The sequence below is a fragment of the Coptis chinensis genome, chromosome 3, assembly GCF_015680905.1.
Source record: "Coptis chinensis isolate HL-2020 chromosome 3, ASM1568090v1, whole genome shotgun sequence".
NCBI lineage: Eukaryota > Viridiplantae > Streptophyta > Magnoliopsida > Ranunculales > Ranunculaceae > Coptis > Coptis chinensis.
Window position 1 is genome coordinate 34,654,965 of NC_141458.1, and position 20,118 is coordinate 34,675,082.

The 20,118-nt window shown below is 40.6% G+C and overlaps 3 protein-coding genes and 1 long non-coding RNA gene across 6 annotated transcripts; 2 read left to right on the top strand and 2 right to left on the bottom strand.

Annotated features, from left to right (window-relative positions):
• The first annotated feature begins 1,533 nt into the window (after positions 1-1,533).
• Positions 1,534-2,648, top strand: LOC147509300 (uncharacterized). Its single transcript, XM_086597771.1, has 2 exons — positions 1,534-2,025; positions 2,493-2,648. The coding sequence occupies exons 1-2, from the start codon at positions 1,534-1,536 to the stop codon at positions 2,646-2,648; spliced, it is 648 nt and encodes a 215-aa protein (XP_086453897.1).
• Positions 2,649-3,883: 1,235 nt separating this feature from the next.
• Positions 3,884-5,512, bottom strand: LOC147509301 (uncharacterized). The gene is made up of 2 exons (XM_086601634.1): positions 4,680-5,512; positions 3,884-4,609 (listed from the first exon to the last, which is right to left on the bottom strand). Exons 1-2 carry the CDS (start codon positions 5,105-5,107, stop codon positions 4,606-4,608), a joined length of 432 nt encoding a protein of 143 aa, XP_086457760.1. The 5' UTR covers positions 5,108-5,512; the 3' UTR covers positions 3,884-4,605.
• A 2,243-nt stretch (positions 5,513-7,755) lies between these two features.
• On the bottom strand, positions 7,756-19,380 carry LOC147509302 (ABC1 family protein). 3 transcript variants are annotated; one of them, XM_086601632.1, is made up of 19 exons: positions 19,241-19,380; positions 18,032-18,137; positions 17,728-17,955; positions 16,649-16,735; positions 15,888-15,977; positions 15,669-15,795; positions 15,220-15,305; positions 14,429-14,597; positions 14,182-14,303; positions 13,483-13,611; positions 13,301-13,399; positions 13,118-13,175; positions 12,953-13,028; positions 12,738-12,864; positions 12,182-12,339; positions 10,738-10,810; positions 10,460-10,654; positions 8,987-9,080; positions 7,756-8,780 (listed from the first exon to the last, which is right to left on the bottom strand). In XM_086601632.1, exons 2-19 carry the CDS (start codon positions 18,104-18,106, stop codon positions 7,894-7,896), a joined length of 2,880 nt encoding a protein of 959 aa, XP_086457758.1. In that variant the 5' UTR covers positions 18,107-18,137; positions 19,241-19,380; the 3' UTR covers positions 7,756-7,893. The 3 variants fall into 3 exon arrangements, with proteins under 3 accessions (XP_086457758.1, XP_086457757.1, XP_086457759.1); XM_086601631.1 differs by lacking the exon at positions 19,241-19,380 and adding an exon at positions 18,276-18,424; XM_086601633.1 differs by lacking the exon at positions 19,241-19,380 and adding an exon at positions 18,276-18,403 and having other exon boundaries at positions 18,032-18,154.
• LOC147509303 (uncharacterized) lies at positions 10,975-12,197 on the top strand. The gene is made up of 2 exons (XR_015218455.1): positions 10,975-11,174; positions 11,314-12,197. It is a non-coding gene; the product is annotated as an uncharacterized LOC147509303 (long non-coding RNA).
• Positions 19,381-20,118: the final 738 nt, after the last annotated feature.

Genomic DNA, 20,118 nt, shown 5'->3' on the forward strand with positions numbered 1-20,118 from the left:
GCGAGTGGATGAGTTAGTGGACCGAACGGCAGGTTTCAAAATATTCTCATTCATGGATGCGTCGATGGGGTATAATTAGGTCATGATGTACGAACCGGATCAGGAGAAGACGTCTTTCGTAGTGGAAGGAGGTACATATTGTTATACGAGGATGCCATTCGGTTTGAAGAATGTTGGGGCCACTTTCCAGCGTTTGGGAGAGAAAATGTTCGAGAACAAGATCCGAAAGGGAATTGAAATATATATAGATGACATTGTGGAAAAGAGCATGTCGGAGGAAGAACACTTGGAGGGCCTAAGGAAGACATTTAGCATACTGCGGGCATATAATTTCAAGCTCAACCCAGAGAAGTGCACATTTGGGGTGACCACAGGGAAGTTTCTGGGGTACATTGTTACTAATCGGGGGATAGAAGCCAATCCTAAACAAATACGATCGCTGATAAAGATGTTGTCTCCGCAGAATATTAAAAAGGTGCAGCAGTTAGCGGGAAGAGTCACGACATTGAACAAGTTCATTTCGAAGTCATCAGACAAATGTAGGCTGCTTTATCGATTATTAAGGAGTACCCCGGACTTCATTTGGACAACGAAGTGCGAGGAAGCGTTTTAGGAGCTGAAGGGTTATTTGGGCAAAGCGCCTTTATTGTCGTGACCAGAACAGGGAAAGAGGTTGTACCTATATTTGGGGGTTACAGAGTACGCAGTATGTTCAGTCCTCATCTGAGTGGTCGACAGGGTTGAAAAACCGGTGTATTTCCAGAGCAAAACCTTGTTGGATGCAGAGACTCGGTACAATAGAGTTGAGAAGTACACTTTGGCATTGATATTCTCGGCATTGAAGTTGAAACCTTACTTTGAAGCACATTCGGTAGTGGTGGTAACAAATCTACCCCTCAAGCAAGCACTGAAAGTGGAGAAGTCCGAAAGAATGCTAAAATGGGCAATGATGTTGAGTTCTTATGAAATCCAATATCAAATAAGGACTGCAGAGAAAGCACAGGCAATGGCAGAGTTTCCGACAGATGATCCTACTTGGGGGGGAAAGATTATCATGGAGCCCGAACATGAGGAGGAAGTACACTTTGGCATTGATATTCTCGGCATTGAAGTTTAAACCTTACTTTGAAGCACATTCGGTAGTGGTGGTAACAAATCTACCCCTCAAGCAAGCACTGAAAGTGGAGAAGTCCGAAAGAATGCTAAAATGGGCAATGATGCTGAGTTCTTATGAAATCCAATATCAAATAAGGACTGCAGAGAAAGCACAGGCAATGGCAGAGTTTCCGACAGAGGATCCTACTTGGGGGGAAGAGATTATCATGGAGCCCGAACATGAGGAGGAACCGGACCTGTTAGATCCATGGGATAAGAAGAATGGATGGAGAGTGTTCGCGGATGGGTCTGCCACAGATACTTGCAGTGGAATAGGGTCATACTAGTTACTCCAAATAACGACAGAATAGAGTTATCTATGAAGCTGGGGTTCGCGGCAATGAGTCAGAATATGAGGCTGTGATAGCGGGGTTGGGAATGGTAGAAGATTTAGGGGTGGACGAGTTGATAGTGTACTCAAATTCAAACTTGGTAGTGTGTCAGGCAAACGGAGGGTTTGTCGCTAGATGTGTGCAAATGTCGAGATATTTGGAGATTCTACACAGTAGATCTGCGAGGTTCAAAAAGATCAGGTTCATACATTTGGGTCGTGGTGAGAACAGACATACCGACGCTTTAGCTTATGTAGCGGCCACAATATCGGGGTCTGAAGAGAGAACCATAAAAGTGAGGAGGTTGGAGAAATCGAGTATCGAGAAGGCGGAAGAAGTATGCCAAACCGCAGAAGGGGTAGGAGGATGGATGGACCCTATTAAGCATTTTCTGTATGGAGGAGAGGTGGTTGATAAGAAACAGAGAAGAAGGTTGGAACAGACTTCGCGGAGATACACATTGATAGAAGGAGAGCTATACCAAAAGAATTTTGATGGACCGATGTTGAGGTGTCTAGGGCCGAATTTGGCACGAGAGGTACTGGCAAAATTGCATGCAGGAGATTGTAGGAGCCATTCAGCGGGAAGAAGGGCACACCGGTTTTTGACTCAGGGTTACTTTTGGCCTCATATGAAAAGGGACGCAGTAGAGTTTGCTAAAAATATGAAAAATGTCAGAGATTTTCTCAACTAATATTCGCACCAGCGGAGCCACTACACAATGTATCAAGTCCGTGGTCGTTTGCCATGTGGACCATGGATATTATGGGTCCGCTGCCAATGGCCAGCGGCAAGAGGAGATTCATGCTAGCTGCTACAAATTATTTCACTAAATGGATAGAGGCCGTGGCATTACAGCAGGTGAAGGAGGAGCAAGTGATTAAATTTTTATGGAAAAATATCATATGTAGGTTTGGACTACCACATTCTATCATAGTGGACAATGGAACACAGTTCACGGGATCAAAGGTGAAAGATTTATTGTAGGCTTATAATGTGAAACAGGGATTCTCGGTGCCCTACAATCCCGAGGGTAATGGACAGGCCAAATCATTTAACAAGACCATAATGAACAACCTCAAGAGAAAGTTGGAAGATCGGAAAGGGGTGTGGGCCGATGAATTGAGTCATGGACTCTGGGCTTACCGTACTACACCGTGAACTTCCACTGGAGAGACTCCTTTCTCGTTAGCTTACGGCGTAGAGGCAGTGATCCCGTCGGAAATGGTGGCATCCACGACCCGCACTAAGGCTGTTGAGGAGGGTTTGAACTGGGGCAAACTGTTCAGAGACTTGAATTTGGCAGAAGAGAGGAGAGACATTGCGCGTGTCAGGCTAGAGGAGTACTACAGACGCCTGCAAATGTAGTATAACAAGAGGTTGAAGCCGCGGCAATTCCAAGTAGGAGATTTCGTGCTCCGTAGAGTGACTCTAAGTACCAAGAGAGTGAATGACGGGAAGCTAGGCCCGAATTAGGAGGGGCCCTACACAGTGGTGGATGTCGGAGGGGCTGGCACCTACAAGCTACAAACCATGGAAGGAAAATTGATAGAGAGACTCTGGAATGTGAGAATGTTGAAAAAGTTTTATGTTTAAATGTAATACCGGTCTAGGACAAGGGACTTGGGCTGTGTGTATAGTAAATATATAATACAATAGCACTTTTGAGAAATTAACATGGCAACTTATTAAAGGCAGATTAGCCTTAGAGAGACGCAGGTGGGGGAGGAGCCCTTCGCGGACATGAGGTCCAAATCAAACTTGGGGGCAAGGTGAGTTGCCCCCAGCAGGCTCATCAGCCACCAAGAGACATCGAGGGGGAAGAGCCCTTCGCAGACATCATGTCTTAATTAAACTTTGGGGCAAGGTGAGCTGTCCCCAGCAGGCTTATCAACTACCAAGAGACATCGGGGGGGAAGAGCCCTTCACGGACATCATGGCCGAATCAAACTTGGGGGTAAGGTGAGTTGCCCCCAGCAGGCTCATCAGCCACCAAGAGATAGCGGGGGGAAGAGCCCTTCACAGACATCATGGCCGAATCAAACTTGGGGGCAAGGTGAGTTGCCCCCAACAGGCTCATCAACCACCAAGAGACAGTGAGGGGGAAGAGCCATTTGCGGACAGAGAATCCGATTCAAATTATGGAGCTAAGAGAGTGGCCCCAACGGGCTCGTGGGGAGAAAGGCCCAAGAACATAGAGTTGTGCAAGATAACGGTAAGAGGGACAACCAGAAAGCAAGGGTAGAGTACGAGGGAGAGTATCTTAAATTGCTTTGTAGAGTGCATGTGCCACTATGGAAAGTAAAATATGAGTACAAGAGCATACAGATTCCAAAGGGAATTAATACTTGATTACTAAAAAACAAAATCATTGAAGGATAGAGCACTGGTACATAAAAGAAAACATCCATAATGTCAAATCCATATAGAATTCACACGAGTGTACACACAAAGGGATATAAATAAATGGAGTAGACAAAAAGCCAAGACAGGAGATCTTCCATCAAGGTCTCAGAGTGTTTCGGAGGGCGGCTTAGTAGAGGTGGTGTCCGCAGCAGAGATCTCCTCATTAGTAGTGACTACCTCCGTGGTGGTGTCTTCAACAGTGGATCCCAGCACCTTGGCTCCCACTGCTGCTTCAGGGTTCCCTTTGGCGGCCTCCTCAACAGGGGTGGACGGCTTCTCGGGAAGAAGACGTCCCTCCTTGAAAAGCCGATCATGTTCCTCTTGTATTTTCTTGGCCACCCTCTTGTTTGCCAGGGCTTTGAAACGACTTTGGAGAGTGACCATGTCCGCCTTGTGCTGCTCTAAAAAGGCTACAGTATTTTTCTGGTGTTGCAGAGCAAGAGCGTTAAGACTGGTTTGGTGCTGCTGGAGGAGGTTGTATGCTGATGACTCAAGCGCTTATTGACCGTATCCATATATAGCTGGTGGTTGGCTTCCACAGTCTTTAATTCATCTTGGGCCTTGGTTTTGGCTAGGTCCGCGGCTTCTAGTTCCAGCTGGAGTCGGGCACAAGTGGCTCTTAGGTCATTAGGACCGCTGGATTCCTTATCCAGAGAATCCACCTTGGTCCGAGCGCTAAAAAGACCGCAGATCATGTAGGAGATGTCAAGGCTCACCTGATAGCAAGAAGGACAATAAGTCAAAGGGGAAAGGTGAAAGAACAAGGGCGGAGATAAGAGCTGATACCTTCTCCCAGTTGGTGTATAAGGAAGTCCAGTGCTGCTCAAAGATTCTTCCTTCTGTGTATATGCCATATCCTTTGGGAGGTGAGAACCATAAAAGAGGGAGGATGCCACAGCGGGATTTTCAAGGGCTGAGTCCGCGACATTAACCTTACGGTTGCAAACTTTGAAAGTAGGGGCGAACTCATCGGGGGTAGTCTCTTTGCCAGAAGGGAGGGCATGCTCTTTACCAGGCCGACGGGCAGGCACTGCAGGGGCCGTGGAGTCAAGTGCCAAAGTTGTAGGGGCAGGTTCGACAGATTCAAAGGTCCTCGGTCTTTTGGTGGGAGGCCCCTCCGCGGAAGCCGCCACCTCGGTAGGCGAGACTTCCATCACTTCATCATCATCATCATCAGCATCGCTGTCAAACAACTTTATTTTAGTGATATCCATGTCTGTGGAAGGAGAGAGTATGGGAGGGTTATTGGTCTTCCCAGGTAGAAATAGATCGATAAGAAGAAAGGGGTTCTGGAGCGGATGGGGAAAGAGAGTCGCGGTGTGCAAGAGCAGTGGGGGAATGTGAGGAATCTTGGATAGGGCGGCGACGGGGAGTATGGAGACGGGAGCGTTTCTTGGGAGGAAATGCTCGAGGAATGCTTTCTTTGGGAGGGGGTGGACGATAAAAGGGAGTGGAGAAGTCGGCGATGTTATGGAGTGCGGGCGCTTCTAACAGTGGGGTACCCGTGGACGAATGGAGGTTTAGAAAAGCAGCTTGGGCAGATCCTAGACTGCGAAGTCTTTCAAAAATGGGAGAGATGATTCCTGAGTATAAGCGAGACTTGGAATATGGCCGCCAACCTGCAAGGAAAGACATCAGTAAAACCGTGAGTAACAGGGGTTAATTGCAAGAAGAGAAGGAGGCTACAACAAGACTCACCACTAGATTGGAAAGCAAGATGGTTAAGTACGTGTCAATCCTGAAGGGAGGTCCGCGGGTAAGAAATTCCCATATACATACAGCGGGTAGTGATGTCATAGTTTACCAAAGGTGGCGATGTGAAGGACAAATGATTCTTTTTAGGGCGGACACAGAAAGATTGGTACCCCACACTAACGTCTTTGGTACTGGTCTTTATGAAATAGTGAGAGATGATATTGCGATATGACAATTGGAATCCCCTGACCTATTATAGCAGTTCGCGGCATACATCAACCTCCAGAAGTTCCCAATGCCTTGGCAAGGAGGGATGTTGAAATGGTTGCACACCTCAACGTCTAACAATGTGAGGGGAAGCCGCAGCCCAAGGACAATTTGATCAACAATGACTACAAGAGACCCCGACCGGCGGGGAACCAAATGAGGGTAATGGGTGACAGATGGCACGTGTTCTATGGTGATGTCAACAGGGATTTCATAGGCAACCCTAATCGCAACCAAATTAGGTCTACAACTTCAAGGAGGGGGCTGCAATGGAAGGATGAGTCACCCAGATGTGGACGGGACCGCAACAGCGATCACTGGAGGTGGAGAGGCTACCTCTGTCGACCGGGAAGAGGAGGAGGCCTCGGAGTCGGACGCCGACATCAAGAGTGGAAGATGAACAGACTCGAAAAAAGGGGAAGATTTAAACAGTTGCTATGTAAAGGGAAGAAAGGATTTAAAGATAAACACTAAGCCAAAAGGGAAAGGGAAATGACAAACCTGAATCAGAATCCCAATAGAGATTAGTTGAACCGGAGCATCACCAAGGGTCTCAGTGGATCGGAAGGTTTGGAAAGAGGAGGAGCTGTTAAAGAAAGAGAGAAGAAACTTGAGAGAAAAATGAAGTGAAGAAAGTGAGGGAGAAGAAAGGAGCGGGACTTTAAATAGAGTAAGGGCAAAGGGTAATTCACTAGGGTGCAGAAACCGAAGAAACAGCAGGTGGACCAATAGAAGGGGGACACGTGGAGGCTCAGAACACGAAGCGGTGCTGAAAAGACACACATGATGAGTACTCTGCAATGCACACGCATACCGATGAAGAGTCAGAAGAGAGAGGTCGGGTGTCGAAGCAAAGAGGTGAGTTGAGTTCTCGACCCTGGGCCTATACATGGCTGCGGAATCAAGAAGGGGCATCTGTGGTGGTAGGGTCTGCAACATAAAGGGTCAGAGGTAATGTGGGCCCAATTCAAGTTGTGGTAGTGGAAGCCGGGGAGTAGAGGATCAATCATAGGATGGGCCCGAAGCATGATAGTCAGAGAATTCAGGAGTATGATATCAGTCCGCGGTCTCGTAGATGCGCAGCAGAAACCCTACACGTGGAAGAGGAGGGAGCGAGGGATGAGAGGACAGGTGGACAACTACAATGAATTGAAAGACACGGGGGTATAAAAAGAACAGTGAGAGAGAAAAAAAAAAGAAGGAAAAAGAAAAAACTAGAGAGGCTAGGGCTAGGAAAGGAGAGAGAGACTCAAGAGCTCTAGCATCTATATAAACCACCATTAGTCTTGTAATCAAATATCCAAATTATCAATAACATTTCCATCCATTAGAAATCTAACATAACCACCCACCCTGGCACTATAACTGGACTAGGTAGTACCTCTAGGGATAAGGCAGGAAACTTTAAGTTGGTCCTAGTCAGAGAAATCAGTATTGAGACAAATTTATTACTGAATGTCGAGCTATTTTTTATTGTACCGAAGAATCTCTCAGGAGAGGCTGGTGAAATATATGGGCTGAGAGTTGAGACGGATTCAGTTGCTGCTGCATCATGTTTTAGAACTGGGAAGCTACCCTGGAAACTTGGAGATGGGTCCTAGCAAAAGCATAGCTACAAGCACACTCCACTACATCAATATGGAGGGAAGTAAACCAACTTAACTGCAGTGCAAGCTGCAAAGAGGGGAGCAGCCTTAGCACCTGAGGAAGATTTCCTTTATGCAGGCAAGCCTAGCTGCATTGAGTTTTGAGAGGTTAAGAGTATGCACATGATTTGTTGCTGCATAGGGCTGGGAATTGGATCGGGTTGACCCGACCGACCAGGGAATGAAAAGAAGAGCTTTTACAACATATATCGTTCCTACGGAATCCTCATATACAATATTTTTTTCACATCCTCTGCAAAGAAACTAGATTTCATTCCGACATTGTATTATGTCGAACTAGTTTTTGACCAATTTTTGTACAATAAATTCTAGCTTATTTTCATACAACATGCCTTCACACTATAACAGATGAAAACAAAAATATTCTATAGCTAGTTAATCAATGGTTTGTCAAAATTGAGTTCCATATCTGATCCCAGTCCACTCAATCTTGCGAACTCTTCAGGGAGTGGGACATTTAGCTCCGAACATACCAGTTGCATGATTTTTCCAGTAACGCCCCCAAGCGACATCTTGTTTAAGGTCACAGCTATAGCAAAGTTGTGTTTTACATCACAAAAACCTGTTGATCCCCCAAGACCGGAGTGCCCAAAACTTGTTAGGCACCCATCTTTGGATTTGAATCTCTTGAATCCTAGGCCGAACATCCCATTTGGTAAAACTATACTTTCATAATCTCCAACACCCATGAATGCGTCATGAATTCTAGGGTTTTGAAAAATTTTATCATCCTTCTCGTTTTTTCGATCATATATACCATTAATCTCTCCATTAGTACTACTAGTAACATCGGAAGGAAGCTGCATGTAATTTGTGTTGCCATCCTTCTTACTGTAGGTATTGCTCTTAGAATCTTTACTTTCACTAGGATCAGTGTTTTTACTCTTAGTTTTGTCCTTTGTAACAGTTATCTCTTTGCTCTTGCTGCCTTTCTTCTTAGGCTGCAGTGAGGGAAAGTTCGGGATGTGGGGATGACTACCAAGCGCTGGCTCGGAAGGAGTATGTGGTGGTGGGACAACACCACCAGCGGCAAGGGTGGCATAGTACCTTGCCAGTGCTCGGGCTGAGCAATGTCCATTGGCAGCAGGTATAATTGCTCGGCGAATATTGAGTGAATTGAATAGGATTGGAAGGGAAGACACCATCTGGGATATCTGACCAGGCTGGAAGGTGGAGGGTAACTCAGGTCTGCTGATACCTGATAACAATTTGAGGTCTTCCATGTCTACAGTAAGTGTTGCCAGTCGAGATTCTACACCTGAGATACCATTAGAAGGCTATAAGAACACAAATAAAGCAGCACCATTGGTTTTGAGTTCTCAAAACCATGAACCTATATGACAACTGAAGGATGACAGAAAACAAGAGCAAGAAAAAAAAGAACTTCTAGCTTGCTTTCCAAATTTTCCACATACATGAACTCATCCACATTATCGGCAGCAAGCACGAGTGTTTGAATTATACCTGGAGGAATGCCAATATAAAGCTCCCCTTCAATGTTGAGAGGGTGAATGATTGCTTCATTCAGAACCTCCTGAAATTTCTTTCCGGATGCATGCTGTTCATCCAAATGCATTGATGTCAGATAAGGTTATAATGGATGTAACATCCGGGTCAGACGCATAAAAATACTTAATATCAATTTGTGTATACAGCTTACTAGGGTCAGGTCTGACACTTATGTTTCACGTCAGATATTGACATGATTTCATGTCGTTGTTGCATACCAAACCAAAGAAAAGGCAGGAAAACATGGATATCAATCACAACTGGACACTAAATCAGGTAAGTAAGAAATAAAGTCTACCAAATGGAAAGAATTTTTGTAAGAGGAAAAGGTCCTTACTTACATTCAGACCAAGTCAGCAAGAATGGAGGCTACTAGGCGGTTGATATAAGATCCAAAGTACAGGGACATGGGGGAAATTAGGATTCCAAAGATAGAATTTAGAGATGCTTCTCAGTTTTGAAAGCAGCATTTCTGTAAGAACTACTTAGTCGAAAGTGATCATTTAGGACAGGGATGATGAGTTAGAGCAAATGCTCGGCTTGCTTGATGAGGAATATAATTTTAGACAACAACGCATTTGATTTAATATATATCCACATAATTTTTGTGGGAGTTTAAGTGTTTTGTTTATTGTTTAAACATATGATGGGCAATGTTGTACACTCTGGATCTGTACACTATGCTTGAGTCTTCACTGTGTGTATTTTGCACATTTGCAAGTGGTTAATTATCTGTGACTTTGTTATTTGTGCTACAGTGTTGTTCATTACAACAAGTTTGCGTTATACCAACTTTTTGAAACAGACGACATTCTAGCACAAATAAAGTGAACTATCTTTTTTTTTAAATCTCTATCAGCTGCCCAAAAAATCTCGTCGCACAAATAAAATCTTGGAAGTACAACAGATTTCCAAGGATGAAAGTTTTGAAGTTTTATTTCAAATAAAGATCTTGACTATGATCCCAATAGTATGCTAACTTTCAAAGATAATAGAAGAATACAAGAAAAGCTCAATGTCCAATAAAAGGACACATAAAATTATGAGGGAGGATACATATGGTTCTGATTTAATTCCAAACCAAGAAGTTGTACTTTGATAACCAATTACATCTATTACCAAAGTCTATATTTAAGCTAAGAAGAGTAATTTGAATAAGACAGCAGTACAGATAATGGTGTTGTGCATTTTATGCATGTCCTGTGTTTTCTCCTATGCTACATGGACACCATATTTTCAAAATAATACTGTGTCGGATACGGACACACATGTCCGTGTCAATGTAACTTGGGTTTTCTCTTAAGCCAATATGTACATCTCTTCATACATCAAAATAATATATAAGTATTAGAAAAACACTGGCGCATAAATATGATTTCACAAATAAATCATAAGTAATGCATTCTAACATGGTGGACAAGATTATACCTCGACAATTCCCCCACATAGCCAACCAAAGGATAAGTAGTGATACAACTGCTCGTGGCCAGGTTCACTTTCAGTGGTTGACAGAGCCATACGTTTCAAACATTCCTCCCAGTCACACATTAATAAAGGGTCTTCTTTTGGGATGTCAGCCATTGCATTGTGCAGGCCTGACGTATGGTTAAGCACATGATGAACCTAAATGTGATAGATAAAGAAAGTTATTTCCACAGTAATTTGGTTCGTACATGGTAGAAGGCTTAAAAAATTTGAGTTATTACCTTTATCAAGTTTTTTCCGTTTGTTCCGAATCCTGGCCACATATCTGCAATGTTCTCTTCAAGCTTCAATTTCCTATAAAATGAAAAACAGATAAGAGCATTGTCCATGTGTCGTACCCAAGATAGAGAATATTGCAAGACAGAACCAACTAATGTAGCTGACATGTAGAAGGTCAAGTTTTAACACAAAAGTTCAGTACGAGAAGGAATGATACCTTCCATTCTTTTCCAATTTCATTTTGTTGCTTTTGCTTATTTATTCTATTTTTTATTTCTTTTTTTAACTATTAGACAACTACAAGTTGCCAATGTATGATTGTCACAGCTTCTTTCGTATGAGTGTCAAACATGTGGGAGTTAGTACACACGTAACAACGTTAACATACACTCAAATATTCTTATGTTGCTACACGCTTGAGTGTTAACACTCATACACAGTAAGCTTTTTATTGATACTTGTCCTAATAAATAATATACACCAATTTTTTATAAAGCTTGAGCACGGGAGTCTTTATACAGTGTACACTCAAATATTCTTATGTTGCTACACGCTTGAGTGTTAACACTCATACACAGTAAGCTTTTTATTGATACTTGTCCTAATAAATAATATACACCAATTTTTTATAAAGCTTGAGCACGGGAGTCTTTATACAGTGCAGTGAGATTTGTGGAACTAATCATGCCTTTACGCGTGTGCCTGGAAACATAGGCCAACTGGGTCTAATAGGTGGCCCTCCAACTGTTTCTTGAGAGTCAAGAATACAGTTAAATTCCCCTATACAATATATGCATCCTTTTTATACCAATGCTTTATTTTTCTTTCTTATGTCAAGTATTGCAATCTTCCCATCACATTCACATTTAATGTGACAAAAGCTTTACTATTGGAAGATTTGTTGTCAAGTTTCTGTAAGTGTTCATGAAAAATAGGTAGAGAAAATTAAGGGGTATAACATGAGTAAGTCAGTACATGAGTTAGAACTGTCCAAGAACTCATGAAGTAGCAAAGAAGCATCTTCTGTTAGTATTCAGACAAAAGGGAGAGGTGAATGCGATCTTTGAAGGAACTGATCAACAAGTGATCAAAATCATCACTAATCAAGGAGCTCAAATAGGGATCGTAGCGCTGTTGTAGAAGAGATGAACAGGAAGCTGACAAATATTACAAAATTTTCGTTTAGGAATACTTCTGTAACAAGGAATGAATGGGCTATAAAGCTAGCAGAGTGGGCTGGTTTTGATGGTCCTAAACAGTTTTATTTGTACTGCCCTAGGGATATTTTACCTATTTTAATATAATGTAAGAAGGTTTTATCAAAAAAAAAAATCTTCTGTTAGTATTGTACTGTATCCTGTAGAAACAGGATGACTCTGCATCTTGTGTATGACTGGAATAGGCTGTCAGGATAAACTCATGTAGCAACAGGAGATTGCAACATACCCATCATCTACCAACCAATGCAACATTCCGGCAGTGATCCCCTTTGTTGCTGAGAAAACTGGAAATAGACTGTCAGGCTGAACAGGGCGAGGATCATATCTTCCAAGCATACCAGCTGCAGTATCTATAACAACCTTTCCATCTTTATAGGCACAAACCTAATGAAAGAAAAAGATTGCAGAGTATGATTAACTGAACTACAATTCAAGAATTTTGCCCGTGGAGTTTTCTGTGCTAAGTTCATTGAAAATAGATATCTTGCATATGATGATATGAGAATTTTCAGAGGAAACCACTCCTCTTAATGCAGCATGAAGAAACAAAGTGGTCCTACATCGAGGCACTGTTTCTGAATATTCGTCCTACATAACGAAGGTTCTAATAGAGAATATTAGAATATAATATTGAATACAAATGCATTAAAGAAAAAGCGTTGAAAATGGTTGATGTGTCCTTTTTAGAGTCTGAGGCTGAATTTAAAATGATTTTGTGAAGGAGTTCAGGAGTCCAAAAGGGAAAAATTGAACTTCGATAGTAGATTGATAGTTAAATAAACCTGGACTCCAAGTATTCTATCATCACCCCCCAGCTCAATAAGCAGCTCCCTCAGCTTAGCCTCCACATTAGAGCGGACAGGTGTAGAGATCCATTGCTCATTTGATGCTGGCACCTTACTAATATTTCTGCGTACCATGGAATCAAAATCAGAGTAAGACGTGAAACAAATTAGCAAATTTTGGTCAACAGAAGAAGCACACAGACTGTACTAACCCTTGCAGAATGGACTCAGCAAACGGCCTCATTATGTCCAAATATATAACACGAACATTTAAAGTCGATGAAAGCCCTGGAAAACATGAGCAAACCAATAAACTACACAGAGAATAAACTTTTCATTGCATCAAATGTCAAGTGATTTGTGTGTTTTCTGCAGACCTCGAAGAAGATTTAGAACCCGAACAAATATAACGGCATCACCTGGAAAAGCATCAACCTAGAAAATAAAGACGCGTGTTTGTCAAGATAGATAAACTGACGTTGTCCACCTGTATTGCACTAAGCAGAAATAGGTATTCCATTAGTTCTGTGTTCGGTAGCAAATAAATACAAATGGCTTACAGGATTGAAGCGCGAAACTTCTTTTTTGCTCAAATTCAGCTTTTCCTGGATGACCTTCATATTTTTTGTTCTTTCCTCTGCCAAAGATTTCATGTTTTCCTTAAGAAAAAGGAATGATTCAGTATTAAATGTGGCTTGCAGAAATTGGCAAGTATAACTAAGCCATAAGAATGAATACTTACAAGGGCTTCGCTGGCAGGTGTTGAAGCACGGAAGAAAACATTTGTTACCATCATAGCCTGCTCTGGTAAGTCCAAACGCAACTTAAGTCCCATCTCAGCAAAGGCAGACAATAGTGCAACATAGTCTCCCTGTAATAGAAATATCGGAATATTAATCAACAAAAAGAAAAAAGAACGATTTGGTTCGAAAAAATACAGAAATCAATGTACAACAAATCTCAAGCGGGGTAAGAGAATGAGTAAATATCTTAAGGGAAGTATATGAACTAGCCATTAATAGTAACAAAGCCTCCTCAAGTTTAAATTATCACAACAATTAAAAATAACAGGTCCTCCGAGCACACCAATCATGATATAGAATCATATTTTCAGGCATGGGCGACACATGTTTATTCAGGATATTGTGTTCAGCTTGCAGCATCATACTCACGTTAGCTTCAACATTTACTAACATACAAAGCTAAACAGATAGGACAGAAAAGACACTGAAGGCATAACCTAGCACACAATGAAACCCATAATTAAGTGTCAGAACAAAAACCAATGATACTCTAGTTTTCTGAAGTTATTATGTGGCAATCCATCTCTTGACAGAAGAAAAATCATCTAGTTTGTGCGAAGGTAATGAAAATCACTCTATGAAATTCACTAATAGCAAACAACACCAGTGATAATCACCAGCGATCAGTTAGGACAAACCTCGGCAGATGCAAGAAACATCTTTGCTAGTGCCTGTTTCATAGAACTTGATATCAACTTTGTAAGCCCAAAGTCAAGTAAAATAGGTCGATGCGGGGGTTCCTTGCTCACAAGAAAGTTACCTACAATAAAACTACTTTAATGTCAACAGAATAACATCTTAACAAATTATGGTTAATCAACATCTTAACAGACATAATGCTCTAATTCAATGCCAAGAGATGATTATCGATATTGATGTGCATACCAGGGTGAGGATCACCATTGAAAAACCCATCAACATAAATTTGATGGGCATATGCACGAGTGATTTCTTCAACGACTTTTTGTTTGTCAACAGCATAAGCCTCTAAAGATTCACTGTCGTTCAGACGAATTCCATCCATATACTCGAGAATGAGTACCTTCTCTGTCGACTGTGATGAAAGAACCAATAAAGTTTAAGAAAAAATAGAGAAAATGTGATGTTTTTCTCCCTTTCTCTTTTTTCTCATTTACACAATTATACCATTATTTACTGAAAATAACAAAGCTAATGGCTATATCATGTCTAGGATGCCATAGTGTTTTCTTTGGAGTTTATTATAAAAAAGAATTGCAAGAGATCACAATATACATCCATGGCATTGTGGATACATAAAGTGGAACATGCGTCTCAGATCCCTGATGCACCACAAGCGGCATAGTGAAAGAAAACCAATGAACTACTAAGGACATTAGTAGCTATTCCGTCACTTTTTAATTCGATTTCCGGTTTTTGATGGGCAATTGGTTTTATAAATTTTGGAATTGCAAGAATTGAACTCAGGGGATGTGCTAGTGGATACTATTGTTTGACTAAGCTAAGTTGATCCTAAGCCACAGTAAAATGTGAAAGACCAACATCAAGCTGAGAACCAGTTTAACTTCGCCAAGAACCAAATTATGCTAGTCAAAGTTCACGACTTCAGGGCATATATGCTCAGTAATGATACAAAATTTAACTTTCTTTATGCACATTCAAGTTTGAGCAGCAAGATGCTGCCAGCAGAATAGTACCTGAATGACTTCTGGTATTAATACATCCACATCATTCTCCGGATTGCTTTTGCAGCTTAAGTTTTTGGAAACTGTTCTTGTATTTTCTACAAGTACAACAATGTCATATCAAACATTTTATTAAGTCACAAAAATGGATTAGGTAAAACCTATTAATGGTGATTAAAATGACTCATTGCAGAACCAAAGTTTAATCAGTCAGTTATCAGTGCATCAAAGGCATCCACAAATTTACATATAGTAAAAATTATATTATTGCTAATGAAGAAGAAAGTTTAGAGAGAAAGGAGAGAGAAAAGAGAGTATGGCTTAATTAGTTTCAGCCTTCTCTCACACTTCTTATATAAGAAAAAAGTCTGTTTACAACATGGGCGAAGTGTCCCGCCTATCTGACTCACACAGAACTCTAACACACATCATTTTTAATATCATCCCAACAAGGAACTTACCAGCTTCATGATTAAAGTCAAGTTCTTTAGGTGCTTCTTTGCACCACTCATCAATCATTGGATTGAAGTCATACTGTGGTTCAGCCCATGCAATCCAGTCGACTATTGACTTTGCATTTTTAAGATCCTGTAAAAGAATAGGAAGGCAGCAGCCATAATTAGACACCAGCTACTTTTGGACTATCTCAATCATGTTAAAAAAGTTAAAGGATACATGACCTCCAGTATAACTGCCTTGATGCCCTCATGTTGAACTTTGACTACCACATCTCGTCCACTCCACAAAGTAGCACGATGAACTTGAGCTATCTGCAGTTTAGATCAGAATGCATGAGAAGAAAAAAAAATTACAATCACATGATCTTAGACCAGAATGAGTGACTAAGCAATTCTAGAAGCCACATAACTAAACTCTTTTGTAGGAAAAAGGTATGAGATACATGCATCCTTCTATTAATTATTGGAACAACAATTACCATAAATTGCCTCGGTTAAATGAGTATAGACTACAGGTTGGCTCTATTCCCAAGTCCATCCATGTCAAAGTAAAGGTTGATGAATTTTAAATAGCTTACTATGCATAAATAAATGGATCCAAGTAGAGGACGTACTCCACAGTCCACACCCTAGCATACCAGATTGGAGCAAGTCATCTTATCTTTGGTTGTACACTTGTGCCTATTGTCCCATTTTAATGCACTAAATTGCATTAATTTCATATTTTTTTATTTTTCACTCGTATTTACATTGTCTATGTTGTATTACTGTAAGCTTTGATCCAAATGAAAGTATGACAGTATAATATATCAAATAATCAAAGTGATCCAGTATGTAACTTATTTGGACTAGTATATCACTTGAATGAGCCCCATATACCATGGTCCAAAGCAGGTGTAGATAGACCTAGACATACAAATCTTGTCATGCAAATGCTCTTCAAGTTTAGTTCAATTTCATTTATTCGTACTAAAGGATCTTACAGACGCTGTTGCAATAGGAGTTTTGACAAAATCCGAGAAAAGCTCATCCATAGGTTTCCCAAACTCTTTCTGTATAGTTCTGCAAACCTGTACAAAAAGCAACTGTAAGTAAAATGGTACATTACACAATGGAAATGTTCAGACCGGATGCAGATTACTTCAGCTAACAATTTTTTACTTCGGAAGATATACACAGCCGGGGCAAAGTCTATCAGATCTTGATCACATATGTGATGATTCTACTCTCTTTCAGGTACTGCCAAGAGGTATTCAAATTTCACATGCATAATGCATTGTACATGTTTGTTAGGCAATGGGAAATAGCTTTAAGCTTGTAGTGGTATGAGTTTATAACCAGTACATGTTCTATAACAATATTTCTCTAGGTACAATAGAAGTAAACATTTTCATCTCTGTACAAAGATATAAATGGATTCTTCTTTTATCAAAATAATGTGGAGTAGTGGTGTTGACACGCCATAAAGAGGTCCAATGGCTCAGTTAGATGGCATTTCCTAAACTGCAATATTAATTTTGGTTTTATAAAGCCTTTGTGGGTGGGGCACTGTTCGCACTTCACCCAACCAGTTGAAAAGTCAACAGAGGCGGTCTAGAAAACAATTATCGGAAGATTTGAAAATGGAAAGTTTGAACAGTCCTCTGAAAGAAGTCAAAATCCAACCCGCAGAGCAGCATCCTCATGATTAAGTCCCATGGATGCAGGTGTCAACTAGCAAAGTTGGTAAAACCTTTGGGTGATGATACCAGAGGTCTGGGGCTCGACCCCCGCCAGCAGCAAAGAGTTACTGGTCTCAATTAAAATAGGCTTGCCAATCAAAAAAAAAAAAGCCCCATGGATAAAATGCTTACGATGGGACGGAGGCTTGGGCAAATACTAGTGTACATAATTATTAAGAGCATACTTCTATAGAAAGAAGTTCAAAAGTACATATGTATTCTATAGAAGAGAAAATTTTATCTCAATCTCATTTTCGGCCTCTTGTCATCAACTGTAAATGTATGGAACCAGCACTATCAGGAATTTACTTACTTGAAATATGTAAAATATAAATAGTCACCTCTTCCAAAGAGCGAGGAGGGAGAGAGTCCTGTAACTGCCTAAGACAGAATATATATGCCTCGGGAAGGACATCAGCACGTGTAGATAGATATTGACCCATTTTTACCCACAATCCTTCCAACTCTATTACCAAATTGAGAAGACGCTTAGCATTCCGGTCGTGAGCTTTTTCCCACAAGGAAGCTCTCTTGGATTTGCTAACCCATTTCTCTCTCTGCTGCAATGCCTACAATTAAAGTGGCCATTTTAGTTTCTCCAACAACACATTAGAAAGAAAATCTCCATATTGGAAGTAAAAGTACCTTGTAATCAAAGTAGATGACCAATGCTAGTGTGAATACTTTGGCACGCCTTTTGTAAATGTTTCCCCATCCCATCAGATGCTAACACAAGCAACGACTACTACTACTGCTAAATCAGAAACACTGTATATTCTTATTAAAAAGTTCATCTAAATTCTCAACCATATATATTCATCTGATGTCGATAAACCAAATATGAATCATGGCATTAAATTAATAAACAAATTATGAGATGAAAGTTTACCTGATGATGAGATTGAATCTAATGGAATGAGAGACTGGAAAGTTTTTAACGTTGAATGTATCGAACTAATCTACGTTGGGAAGTATCTCAGAAATTTATATTATTATTATTATTAGATATAAAGAAAGTGACAAAACAGATTTAAGGACTAGTTTCTTTTTTGGAAGGTGTAGCTTATGCCACTGCCCTTTGTCATTCTCTGACGTGTTTCTCGCCTGTTCTTTGCATGACTCGTGTGTGTACCACTATATTTTTGCAATTTTAATTTTTTTTTCTTGTTTAGTTGTTTCTAGCCCACAAAATTCCTAATGATCGATTTTGGAAAAAATAAAATAAAAGAATATATACTTATTGGAAATTTCTCCTCGCTTTACTATGGGGACCCTTTAAATCACCGGGATTGATTTAGAAGCACTTGAACATGACACATAGAAGTTGCACGGTTGCACTCTCGATCAGCAATTACCAAAAAATCATCCAAGAGGTCATTAATTGATGTTTGTTTAAGCTCGTAAGTCTTAACTTATCCACGTCAGAATCACATAGTCTCTTTCATAGCGGTTGGGTCAGATTCTATATGGTTGGCAACGCGGTTTGGCCGTCCAGGAAGATTCAAAGGGGCCAAGGCTTTTCGGTTGGACAAATTTTATTGCAACCTCGATGAAGTCGACGCACCCTCCTAGTTCTCTTATGTTGAACGGTTCAACAAACGCTAGCTTGATTCAACCTTCAATCTTATGTTAAACAATAATTATTCCTTCAAATTCTTACCACAAAATTAATCGACATAGCATTCAAACCAATAAAATATGTTGATCTAGTAAAACACTGATGAAAAGCTGCAGCAGTGCTTGATAGATTGAAACTTCAAATTACATGCAAGATATAATAATTCAAATCATAAATACAATACAAACAATAAGTTTAATAGAATTGGACATAAAAAAAGTGAACTTATACATAACCTGAGAGTCGACCGAAGTGCTTCTGAAAGTTTGTTACAGGAAAAAGAGAAATTGTGGAGGAAATTGTGCTCAAAGAAAGAAATGCATTTGAAGATTGAAAGACAAAATGACTTGGAAAAGTATTGGTTTAAGTCTGCACCAAGGAAAGTATCTTAGAGTTTGAATAGATAAATTGAAACTGTCAGTGTTCGGAAAAGTTCAGCTAAAGCCACAGATGAGCTAGATATATAGTTGACAAACACATCAGCCATTGCAACTGTGGCCCCATATGATCACTGATTACCAAACATATTAGTCATTACAGCCATGAGATCATTGAATACGAAACACAATTTTATAGAATTTAATTAAGTGGACCAAAAATCAAACTCGTGTATGTACCATGTAGTGGTTCACCGCACTATCTAGACAGTATCCTCTAGAAATAATTCTAGTCCACCAAGAAGCATATATATCCTCAAATCTGGAAATGAAGCTGAATTCGCCTTCCACTCCTTGCTAGCTAGTCCCTATTAAGTATCGAACCAACGCATTAGTTGTGAAGGTTCGGTGGTTGGGTTGATGAAGATCACATGCAAACTAGTCCTCTGCATGAAAAGGCAATTTGAAATGCAGTCACACCAGCCAGTTCAAACTTCGGAGGATACACTAGTTTCTCAAGGATTGACTAGTACACTGTTTTAAGCGCTCATAAGCAGGAGCAAAGTTCTACATTTGGTTCACAATGCCAACTGATCGGAAATATTGACTAGCCATAAGCCCATAATTACCGAGTATATATATGTAATTGCAAAATGAATTTTGGAGTTTCTTTGCCTAATTATCATAGTAAGTTTATAAATCAATCAGAAGCTGTTACCGAGCAGTTTACATACTTG

Bases quoted from the DNA above. Each gene is read 5' to 3' on its own strand.
- LOC147509301 (XM_086601634.1), bottom strand. From the start codon at position 5,107: ATGGATATCACTAAAATAAAGTTGTTTGACAGCGATGCTGATGATGAT.
- LOC147509300 (XM_086597771.1), top strand. From the start codon at position 1,534: ATGGTAGAAGATTTAGGGGTGGACGAGTTGATAGTGTACTCAAATTCA. The intron at 2,026-2,492 runs GTACTGGCAAAA...AATGTGAAACAG, and splicing joins GGCCGAATTTGGCACGAGAG to GGATTCTCGGTGCCCTACAA.
- LOC147509302 (XM_086601632.1), bottom strand. From the start codon at position 18,106: ATGGGATGGGGAAACATTTACAAAAGGCGTGCCAAAGTATTCACACTA. The intron at 17,956-18,031 runs GTACTTTTACTT...CTTTAATTGTAG, and splicing joins TCATCTACTTTGATTACAAG to GCATTGCAGCAGAGAGAGAA. The intron at 13,400-13,482 runs GTAAGTATTCAT...CTTTTTCTTAAG, and splicing joins CACCTGCCAGCGAAGCCCTT to GAAAACATGAAATCTTTGGC.